Genomic DNA, 12362 nt, shown 5'->3' with positions numbered 1-12362 from the left:
CACACACACACACACACACACACACACACACACACACACACACACACACACACACTCACACTACATAGGGGTTCTGGCACACAGCTACAAGCAGCTGCTGCCTGGGGGGGTTGCAATGTGCGAAACTGCAAAGTGCAACTTCAACAACACGATTGAAAGTCTAAAGCCTTGCAACAAACAATATGCAAATTTTGAGATATTTTGTTCTGCGACAAAGTGTCAGTGTGATGATGACCCAGGTCAAGCCAGGTGGGGAAAAACCTGGTAATAATTAGTAACACAATTAGAAACCGAGTGTGGATAAGAAAGAGTTAAATAATGCTAATAATGCAGGTTGAGAACATGTCAGTCAGACTCAACCCCCACTCTCTAATCTGTAATCTCTGGAAAGGCTTCCTTGTAGCACAACTGCAGTTCATGTAAGGTAACACACACACACACACACACACACACACACACACACACAAAGTTATGTATTTACCTGTGGGCTGTCAATAGCTTCACTAATAAAGGGGCTAAATCTGCTTCACAGTAAATGTGATGTTCACTGACTGACTAAGCAGTGAGAAATAATGAGGGATATTTTGTGCGAGTGTGTTTCACTGTGCCCTTCATAAAAACAAGCTCTAACAGGAGAGCTGTTTTCAGCCATCTCCGAGGAATGCGCACGCATACACACACACTTACCGTTACTCAACCTTTTCAGTAATTTCCTGAAGTTCCCCTCTTGGCTTATTGTGTCAGAACAATGAGCTACAAAGGTGAGGTAGGAAGTAATCTGCCAATCATTTGTACAGGAACAAACACACACACACGCACACACACACACACACACACACACACACACACACACACACACACTCAATAACTGTATTCACCTGCGATCTGAACACCCGATACATGCCAGGACAAACGTCTTGCTTTATGGTGGAGTACGCTGTCACACCCAGCACTTGTGTGTGTGCGCGTGCGTGTGTGTAAGAACACCTGAGGAAGTGAAGGTTGGGCTGTTGTCCAAACAGAGCCAATGTAAGCACCACACCTTCGTTGACACATGTCACTCGATACCAGTTTGCTAATTGGTCCTTTACCCAACATTTAACCTGTATGTAACTCACACTCCTCACACTTGTGATACCGTCAGCCACTTTATCTTTCTTTTCTTTCTTTCTTTTCCTCCGAGCTCCACTGTTGTACAATAACTCTTAAAAACACATTAATCCCACACACACTATGTGTGTTAATCCGCAGTTAAAAATAGTCCCTAACAACTACACTATTGACTCCAGTTTGAGTCATGTTTGCTAAAAACTGCAGTGCCCAGCTGTTTTAGGAAACAACTTTGCCGGTTTCAGAAATGAAACTATATATTTGTGAGCTGTGTTAATAGATTTACGAGATGGACTAACACACTGCCAGCTGCTTTTGGCCTATTCATTGGATTTATACCAGTGAGAAATATAGATCCTTTGTCACATCATTTACATGCGATGACATGTATTTCAGGATTATCACATTTATGGTGAGAAGCAAATTCCTTCAGACCTTTTCAGCATCTTAGCTGTTTACTGGAAGTAATGATCTGCTTAAATGTTGCTGCAGAGCAAAAGACCTACAGTGGCAGACAAAGTGGAACCAGATGTTCTACTGAGGACATACTACTTTGGTTCAACAACTTGTCAACTTCCTCGTAGTATTTCATTAATATAATGTGTAACCCATTTTTCCCAAACTCACAAATACACCGACATGAGAAATGATGTGTCACAGTGTGTTTCTGGATCGGCATTAGTCAGTTAATTTCAGTTTACCCTGAAACCCAACCACAGGAAACACACACAACACACACACACACACAAACAACACAAGTCACAGTTCCTGTCGTCACCCAAAAAAAACGCTGAAACAGTGAAAAATTCAACAGGAATGTGTCTCTGTGTGTAATCCACAACCCTCACTGTGGACACTTTATAGTGACGTCCTTCAGCTGAAAGACGTTCCACTGAAAACTGCTCACAGTGAGGTCCGTGGAATATACAGAGTAAGCAGAGCACTGATACTCAATATTTCAGTTCTCACGCTTCGGGCGCCACATATTAAATTCCACTGACCTCCACTGCTCTGTGGTCACAGACATGGATGGATTATGAGACCCAGTCTATAACCTTACCCTGCTTATTGTGTCCATGCTGGATATTAAGAGAGATGGCCTAAATCCTGTCCGGGACTTACTTCTCTCTACAGAGGATAATATACAACATATTATAGAAAAGCATCAAAGCAAAGGTGTGATGCAGGTTGGATAGCTACGGTCTTAGCTATCCAACTGGCAAACACATCAATGCACTGCATTTAAATATGGAGTAATTAAGAAAAAGAATTACTGGCACTTCGCCACTCCACTCCTGACTGAACCCTGTCTTTTTAACATACATAATAACATAATAACAGAGAGCTCCAGGTTCAGAAACGTCAGAGTCACGCAACAGTAACTATGAAGAACAACATTATAACGCTGTTGGATTTTCCTTGTGTCTTAGACTCAGGCAGAGTGCGCAAATGGGACTTTTGGTTAATAGCTTAGTTCCTGAGTTTAATCCCTGTGGTTTCATAGTTCCTCGAACTTTTTGGTTGAAAAGTAAGAAAACGTTTTTTAAATTTTTATTTTGTTGGGCCATTATAAGCGCATATGACGACTAATACCACTCCTAAAAACACTGTGTTCACTGCTACACTTCTACTGCCAATAATAACAACAATAACACAGTATATCCATGCGTACTACAACATCGGTTCCCTTTCCTTTTCCTCCCCATAGGGTACATGTCCACATGTAACTTCGCTATCAGCTGTGTTGCTGAGGGGGAACTTCTTCCCATGGTGCAGCTGTCTTGAGTGCACGCCACACAGCCACCAATGCACTAATCTTTGAAGTGCTGCACCGCTGTGTGTGAACATATGTGTTTATGTATGGGCATACACTGCATATATACGTACATATATACAGTGCTGTGGACACACAGGTGCAAAGACACATGTTCACGTATGTCTAAACACAACAGGAAATGGTATTCCACTCTGCTTGTGTTTGCACAATTATTTCAAAAACAACCAAACACACACACACACACACATGAGTGCTGAGTGAGGAGGTCTCTAATGTGCTTTATGTGCTCACTGTGAGGATGTAATATAGTAAACACATGTTGGACGGTAAAGAAAGATGCACGGAGAGGAACAGCCTGGGAGAAACACTGACAGATGTGTTTAAGTTGAAGAGCGACGGAGTGATGAGGAAGAGGAGGGAGGACAGAAGATGGATGGTGTTTAGAGTGAGGGAGGAAAAGGGGAAGAAGGGGGTGAGAGAGGGAGAGATAGATGATTGCGGAGAAGAGGGGAGGAAGTGGCTTTACACTGCAAATAAGTATTTTTTTCAACAGCATCTAATCAGCTCATAAAAATATTTGGGGTCATGTTTCTGTCCAACTGGTGAATCTGTTTTCTGGCTCTTTAGCTGCTAAATGTAAACTTCACGTCTAATGAAACGTTTCATTTGTGTTCAAGGTTATTAAAACCGCAACCTAAAACTGCCTTCTGATATGATGCCATCTTGTTTTTTTAACCCGTTATTTCTGCGTTTACTGCAAGGCACCAAGAATAATAAAATCGTTTCACATGTGAAGTCTTATCAGTCTCACCTACAGCACAAGAAGTAACCAGTATTTCAAGCAGCAAACACACCCACAAAAGAAAGTGAAAGAATTTACAGCGCTGTGTGTGTCTGTGTGTGTGTGTGTGTGTGTGTTTGTGTGTGTTAACAAGCAAGCGAGTGAGAGACAGAGAGAGAGAGAGAGAGGGAATCTGCTTCATCTCTACAACTATTTGAAATGCAGAAGTCACATCATTCTTATTAGTGGCGGTGTTGACAGGTTGGCAGGTGAAGAATACAACAGAAGTACAAAGTGTATTTATGAGTAATTGTGTGTGTGTGTGTGTGTGTGTGTGTGTGTGTGTGTGTGTGTGTGTGTGAGAAAGAGATACAGTAGCATTTATTTATGTACGTGTGTAAAAAACTGCATAAAAAAAGAACACGAGAAAAACAGAAACAGCGACTGATTGTAATTAATGAGAGAAAACATCTAGAAGTATGTGTGGTCTACCTGTATTTGTGTGTGTACTGTATGTGTGTGTGTGTACTGTATGTGTGTGTGTACTGTATGTGTGTGTGTGTACTGTATGTGTGTGTGTGTGTGTGTGTGTGTGTGTGTGTGTACTGTATGTGTTTGTGGTGTTGTACCAGTCTTAGGCGAGGATCCAGAGACGCTGAGCGAACACTCCATCTTGGCTGTTTTCGACGGATAAACACTGGTGTCGTCTGATTGGATGGCAATGGAGAAGGATGGGCCTGCAACAGCAGCACATGAGCTTTATTTTATTTTTTATTTTTTTAATTTGACATAGACAGAAAACATCACAGACACACAACTGAGATCAAAAGGATTCATTTAAACACCAACTGCTTTTAAACCTACATATGCTACGATTCTACATTCATGTCCCTGAGGAACGGCAGTCGATGCGAGGAGTGTTCATGCTTTCGGATGGTAAACACTGCTTTTAAGTCAGTTTGTGATTTCTCTGACATGCTGAGATCAACACGGAGGAAACAGCTGTAGTGTAGATTAAAAAAAAAAAAAAAAAAAAGATTAAACACGAGTTTGTTAACATGTTCATACAGACTGTGTATGAGGAATTCTATAAATAAGGTAAATGTTGACAGCCGTGCAGATACAAAATCAAAATGCCATTTTCAGGCATTGAAACTAGACTCAGAAGCTCTCCATTAGCAAAGCTGACCCCGCCCCTTGTTGATGACGTCATACCAAAAATTCAGATTTCTATCAATTTGGATTGAATTTCTCTCTTCACGTCAAGTGTTGCAAGTAGATACTCAAGGACAAATGGGAAGAAAGGAAAAGCCTACAAGACTAGATAATGTGTCGTCATCCTAGCCAGTCATAAGTCAACAACAATGTCAACAAAGAAAGAATATACTGTAGCTTTTTTGGGGTATCACATTTGCACATTTGGTAGCTCCAGTTGGGTCCAGTCAGGTCAGGTCTAATGCAGGTGCAGGACTCTTTTAGGTCCATGCAGAGGTCTATTTTTCATGTCACACTCCACAGTGTTAGCAAGCCAGCCTGGGATGCTACTAAGCTAGCCTAGCACAGCCACAGCAGCTAATACTGTAACTGTGGACTCAAGCGTTGCAGACAGATGGACTGGCAGACACACAGATGGGCAGACACTAGTGAGGTCCACGCTGAATATTATGTGTTTCACAGTGCAGTTTTGGGAAGTCTGTAAAACATGAACTCCACTGCACAAAATGGTGTAACTGTTAAGCCTGAGAGCAGCTACTGTCATGTTATCATGGTTTACCGCTGCATTACTCATGCTGTCGTACAGTACTGTAAAATACATGCACTTGATTTGCATAAAAAGCAGATGCAATGTTTTAGTCTTGGCACCGAAAAGTCTAATCGGAGCATTCAAGAAACACTTCAGATGACCCAGTCGCAAAATGTTCCACATAACTGATATTTACATTAGGAAGCATGGATATGAAATTCTATTAATATTCATTACTCCTTCTTTGGGGAATCAGTCATTTACTTTGACAGACTTTTAAATCGTCTACAGCATATTCAGCAACTCATTTATGTCTTCCCTCAATTTTTCTCTTCACTTTGTGTTATGAGAACTGTTTTATTTATTTTTTTAGCCGTCTTCTCCATGAGAGCACAATGTTTACTGTAAACCGCTGTGAACATGTCGTCTTGCAGCACCACCTGCAAAAACAACTTTCGGAGGTTTGGGGACATGCGGTCTCTGTGGACACCCATCGGCTCTTTCACTACATTTCACAATAAAACAGTGCCTTAAATGTGGGCGAATTGTTATGACATGCCTTTAATTCCACTGTTGTCAAGATGGAAAAGCCTTTGAAACAACTTTCAAACCACTCTGCATTCTTCTCTGCTTCAAACATGAGCAATGCAGAATTCATTACCTCTGCAATAAATAATCAAACGCCATCGTATCCATCAGAAAGCACCATTTCTCAGGCTACTCCACTCTGAGGATGAATGAAGTCTTTATTCTTGGTCTAACATTTACCCGGTTTAAACAAGTTTTTCATCCAGTTACAATAACAACTGTGAAGGTAGCTAAACCAAACTATTTGGATAATACCTTCATCTTTATTTTAACTTCTGAACAAGTGGTTTCGATGACTGAACTATGGTCTCCAGATCAGTGATGTTAACGATAAGTACCAGGAAGGATCTATTCTATTCTATCCATGAAAATCAGACCCAGGTTGAAAAATAAAGAATTTTACATAAAATCTGGAGTTTTTACTTTTGGCAAAAGGTTATAGATTTAATAGATGTTGGTAAATCTATATACTGGCCTTACTCTAATCAAAGATTATCTCTTTCCTGCGGCCACACCATATTTATGTTGCTGTCCTACCACAAAATCACTTCAACACTGAATTATTGAACGGTAAATGTGCTGGTGAGACTTTGCATTTCCATATACGTCGTCACAGAAGATCCCTGTACAGGCAGAGATACCACAACAAGTCTGAAACATTCAAGATACAGCTGGAACCTTGGGAGGCTTGCCATTCTGTGGTTGTGCTCCGAACACACACACACACACACACACACACACACACACACACACACACACACACACACACACACACACACACACACACACAGTGCACAGAGCTTCCGTCCCCTAAGGCAAGTATAAGGGGTTCTTGAAAACTGCTCAGCTTGAAGCTTGAACACTGTCAGTGTGTGTGTGTGTGTGTGTGTGTGTGTGTGTGTGTGTGTGTGTTGTCGAGGAGGGGGTGGGGGTGGTGGTTATTGCACTGTGTGGGGTCAACTCAAAATGTTCGACTTGGATACACCCACTTGAACACTTGAAAAAGATTACACACACACACACACACACACGCGCGCGCATATAGAAAAGAAAAGGAAAGCAGCGGTGCAGATCTGTGCAGCTGGCTGATTGGCCAAAGGGCTTCACTTTGAAGATGTCCCAGAGAGAGAGGGAGGGAGGGGCGAGAGAGGTAGAGGGAAACAGTGGGGGTGAGAGAGTGAAAGGATGGTGGAGAAAACGGGGGAGGAAAAACGTTAAGTGAGAGAGCGAGAGAAAGAAAGAGGAAGTAATGCTCAAGGGCTCCTGCCCTCCCCAGAGAAAGACAGACGATGGGCTTCAGTCTTCTCTGCTCCTCCTTACTGCACTTTTTTTTTGTATTCAATATGCTGCAACCCGCCTGCCAACAAAGATGTGCAACATCTCTTCATTGGCTACCAGAGTTTGACAAATTTTACTGAGCAGGCACTCTAGTAGCATGAGCAGATTTCTGAATTGTCCACACAGTATGTTGGAGTAGTTTGTTGGATTCCCCCAATTCAGCCCAACAGATTTTGGACTTTTGGGGCCAAAGCGGATCAATATTTGAGATTTTATGGTTTTGTTACCTTTGGACAGAGCCAGGCTAGCTGTTTCCCTCCGTTTCCAGTCTTTATGCTAAGCTAAGCTAACAGGTTGCTGGCTCTGTATTGATCTCCTCAACAAGGAAGAAAGTAAGTGTATTCCCCAAAATGTCAAACAATCCTTTAAAATAAAATTTGTGGACAAGGCTGTATTATGATTGTCCTCTGTCCCTCCCTCAATGCATTTCCTCTCTTCCTCCCTGACACTCCACTTTCTTTCTCATCTCTGTTTTTCCTTTACCTCTATCCTGTTTTTGATAGTCTATATGTATATTACTCCTAACTTCCTTTTGCGTCTTCCTCCGTTTATCCTCTTCTTTATCTCTCTCCACATTGTTACAATTATCTCCGTCATCCTTGACCTTTGTCTTCGTCATCCACTTTCCTCCTCCTCAGTCCACTTCACCACCTCTCTCTCTCTCTCTCTCTCTCTCTCTCTCTTCCTCCTTGTCGCCTCCCTCCTCTTCCTCCTCTCCTGTCTGACGCTCCTGTTCCTCCTCCTGTCTCCCACTTCCCAGTCAGATCAAAGAAAGTTAAGTAGGCCAGTGACTGTGGTGGGCGTCAAAGGGCTTAAGGTGTGTTTGTGCGTGTGCATCTTTATTTTTGTACATTATTAGGGAATTTATGTTGGTTATCATTTCCTCTGTGTGGGTAGAGGATGTGAGCTCATACCATGTGAAACGTACAGAACTGCTTACACATTCCTATTAATAGACAGTTACTCTAGGATTTCCAGGGTAATTGAAAAGACTTAACATGAATTTAGTCACTTGTATTTGTTCAGGTTGTTATGAAACCGAATAATTAATTGAATGACTAAATGGCTTTAAATGAATGATGATTCTTTCAACAGTATTATTAAGTATTTTCAATATTTAGTCTTTTGTCATTGTCTTTGTACACAGCCTAAAATCAGGATAATTTCATTGGTCTTTATAAGAAACAACTGCATGAGGAACAAATGAGAGAAACCTAAAGGGTACAATTAAAAAAAGTAAAGCTCTCAAGTTTATTTTAAAGATTAAACTTGATGTCCCGAGCATACAAACACTGGATGGATTTAATGATACCGCACTGTTAAGCTTCAGCGGCACCCATGAGCCACTTCAGTCATCGCTATAAAGAAGACAATGGACAGAGGCTTGAAATCAGATTTTTTTTTTCTTTTTTCTATAAAGCTCAAAATTTTAATCCTAACATTTGCATTTGGAGCCGAGAAAGCGCTGATCAAAGACAGCAAAGAAGTGAAAGTCTGCCTGTGGGGTGCAGCTGACCCCTTGCTGGATGGGCTGCACACACACTGAGCTGAAACTTCACAAACTCAGATTTTTTTTTAATTAAATCATGTATCTGAAGTTGGAGGTTTGTTGTGTTATAATCATCATCTAGCAGGTAATACCGACCGAGTGGGAAAAACATGACTGTTTTTGTTTTTTTTTCCCAAAACCAACTTCACACTAATGATTTGAGACTGAAAAACATCTCCATTTACACAGCTACCTTCATCTGTCGGAGTGGGCGACTGCCTCCCGTGATTGAGCCAAACTTTTCTTCAATAAGATCTAATATTATTATATCTGTTGGAAACATTTCCCACAATGCACTAATACAACCACTGATCTTACACTAAAGAGCAACCTGTAGAGCTAAACCTCTACATGCTGCTTAACAATGATGCTTAACACATTTCTGTCCTGTCACAGTAAAACCAACCTTACTTAGAAGTTTTTTGCAGCAATGTTCTTTGGGATCTGTAGACCCAACTTCTATCTGTGGACATGTTGCTGTGTTTGTATGCGCAAAATACTGTTTAAATTCTGATGCAATAACAACAACCTTCCAACTTGTTGTACTGGAACTTGGTCAACTCAGGTGTGATGTCATTCCCAGCTCCGACATCCAACTCCCAAGGTAAATGGAAGCAAAGCGATGTTTTCAGCTTCGACAAAATACTTAAAAATGTAATTAATGAGGTTGTGTGAGAAGAAATACAAAAAAGCAGAAATGGACCCACCATTTTCTTGAAAGCCGATCCTGACTTTGTTAGACTCAGCGCTTGTGGCTTTGGTCCAGGCTTGTCCTGGCTGCTGTTTCGTCCACGCGGTGATGTCGCACCAGTAGTAACCTCTGTCGGACAACTGGACGCCGGCCAGACGAAACCGAAACTCTGCTGGACCGGACTTTGTCAGAACCAGACTGTCTCTGAGTGGACAGACAGAAAGAGGAATACATTTCAAAATAAAACATACAGACACAGGTGCGTTGTTAAGAAGTTATGTGTACATATTTTTCCATGTAGGTACCTCCTGTTTGGGTCTGTGGCTCCTCCGTGCTGCAGGACGTTGTCGGGGCTGAGAGTCATGATGGTCCTCACGTTGCTCTCCAGGCTCTCCTGCGATTGGATGAGCACAGAGTAGCCCGCCTCCCCAAGGTTCTCAGTGGTCACGGTGCAGCTCATCTCAAAGGTAGCCCCGCCCACTGAGGCTTCACGGATACGTTTGGCCACGACGTTTAGAGTCGGACCTGAGAATACCACCAGTCCATTGATTAATTGATGGATCGACTTTGAGAAGGACATCATTCAGCCCACCACGGGGTCGAGAGGGCGGGAAATCCCCGACGGAGGTCCACAGGAAGTGATTAGTGATTACATCATGAACTTATTCTGACTCAAAGCAGGCTCACACACACACAGACACACAGAGACTACAGAGTTACATCATGGCTCAATTAACTAAATAGGGGGCACCAAGTTCAGCGTGTGGGATTTAAATAGAGAGGGTGTGTGTGTGTTGTGAATAGGACAGAGGCTGAAGCAAGAAGAAGTCTGTTATTATGTTGAGGGATTTTTCTGTGAGGTGACATCTAGACATTAGAGCTCATTCATACGACTCAACAGCAGGGTTACTCTGGCTGGCTGGAGTTTTCTCAATCATGAATGTGAGTTAATGGTTCATTTTGTTTTTTAATTTCTCCCAAAAGGTGCATCATTAAAATCACAGAAAACAACCTTGAGTTGCAGGATAAATTTTACATGCAGAGATGGTTGTAAAGGTGCCAGCTAAATATTGATTTCCCCGAAGTACAAAAAGAAAACTCTTATTTTTTCTTAGATCTCTTTAACTGTGTTCATCTGCATTCAAAACCTTACAAAGACCAGGCATTTAAAATAAACTGCTTCTATGATTTAAAGTCTTGTAATGTCGAATTGAGAAATTTCAGTTAAATAAAGTTTCCTTACGTTTGGTATCCCATCGTACGGTCGTTTGTGAGCTATTGTACTCAGTTGTCTCCACCATGTCACCCTGGCTGCTGACGCTCCACGCAGACACAGTGCAAACATACTGGCCCATGTCGATCTCCTACAAAGTGAAAAGTTAAAATAAGTCCTATATGAGTTCATATAATGGAACAAGAGTTTATGTTTTTTAACTACTGTGGTAAAGAACTTAGTTTCTACATCTTTGTATTATCTTGTGATTAATTAAGAATATTCAAACATCCCTGTAAATCTGCTTTAACTTATTTTTTGGCCACTATGAAAAATAAAAGAAGCTTAGAACACAACACTGGAATATTATTTTACTTTATAAATAGATATTGCTAGCAAACAGTTGCTAAGAGCTGTTTTTTTGGTCTCCACTGTCTCCTGAGAATATCTGGTTAAATGTTCACAAGCTACCTGTGTGCGGAGGATCCGCAGCTTGAACGTGTTGGGCTGGACTCTGGTCAGAGACATCGCACCGCTCTTCAGCCGGTCTGAGTACATCGACCCCGGCAACAGGTTGCCATCGCCGTCCAGGGAGCCAATGCGATGTGAGGTCTGAGGATCATCACCTATACCTGTAGGTGAGTGGACAATGAGTGAGTCTGTAAAAGGTTTCGTAGATATTTCTAACCTGTTAAAGATTTAGACTAAAGCTGAGGTTAAAGTACCAGGGAGTGTGGTGTGCTCCCAGGTGACACCCAGTCGGCCGCCTAGGGGTAAATGGGTGATGTTGGTCACGTGGCACGCCAGTTCTGTGGGTTCAGCTGTCATCTGCGGGTTCAGGATGGGTTCCAGCTTCACTGTATAGCTCGGCTCTGGGGAGAAAAAGTGAGAGAGCTCAAAATTAAACTCATTTTGATTATGTCGTTCAAACATTTAGAAGCAGCTGTATCAACAGGGAATTTTCAGTTTTCAGAAGCACTGGTGGGTTGTCTGATAATCCTTTTGCCCCACCCCCCCCATCACTGACAATGAATGTTTTTCTGTGCAGTTGGGAACTTTGAGGTTTATGCTTGAACGGGATGTTGCTAATATAACTGGAATGAACCAACACACTCTCAGACTGTACAGGCAGAGGGTTAAACCCATCAAGGTCAAAACGATCACAGCTACAGGTGAAGAACAGCTACATTTTGAATTTTGATATTGGGTTCACCACTTGACACAATCTTTGTCAGTTCCTGAAGCAACATAATCTTAATTTGGACAAAGGGGGTGGAGCTGAGGTGGAACAAGGAAGCAGCAAGCACCATGGCTGAAACTCGCACCCTGAGACACTTTTCAGTACCAGCAAACACACAACAAAGTGACATAAACCCAACCCCAAACCTCTGTAAACCCCAACAACTGCTGCTGAAAGGCAGGGGATCGTACCGTCAAACAGCTTCATAGCTCAGCACTCTCATCAACACCATGGAGACAAAGCACCTGAATTATGCTCAGTCCTACACAATGCTTGGTCCCCTGTACAAATATATCATATCTTCATCTTCCATACCTAAAGGCTGTAGATG

General features: G+C 42.0%; 1 protein-coding gene across 1 annotated transcript in view; it reads right to left on the bottom strand.

The window, feature by feature from the left end:
- The window catches only part of ptgfrnb (prostaglandin F2 receptor inhibitor b), a 60008-nt gene that overhangs the window by 17717 nt on the left and 29929 nt on the right, over positions 1-12362 (bottom strand). The window contains exons 6-11 of the mRNA XM_056370396.1: positions 11517-11663; positions 11263-11423; positions 10822-10942; positions 9884-10103; positions 9595-9782; positions 4298-4405 (exon numbers count right to left, since the gene is read on the bottom strand). Coding sequence (XP_056226371.1) covers positions 4298-4405; positions 9595-9782; positions 9884-10103; positions 10822-10942; positions 11263-11423; positions 11517-11663 — 945 coding nt within the window. The remainder of the gene's footprint in view (positions 1-4297; positions 4406-9594; positions 9783-9883; positions 10104-10821; positions 10943-11262; positions 11424-11516; positions 11664-12362) is intronic.

This window comes from Seriola aureovittata, chromosome 24, assembly GCF_021018895.1.
Source record: "Seriola aureovittata isolate HTS-2021-v1 ecotype China chromosome 24, ASM2101889v1, whole genome shotgun sequence".
NCBI lineage: Eukaryota > Metazoa > Chordata > Actinopteri > Carangiformes > Carangidae > Seriola > Seriola aureovittata.
This window is presented reverse-complemented; position numbering and strand designations above follow the sequence as displayed.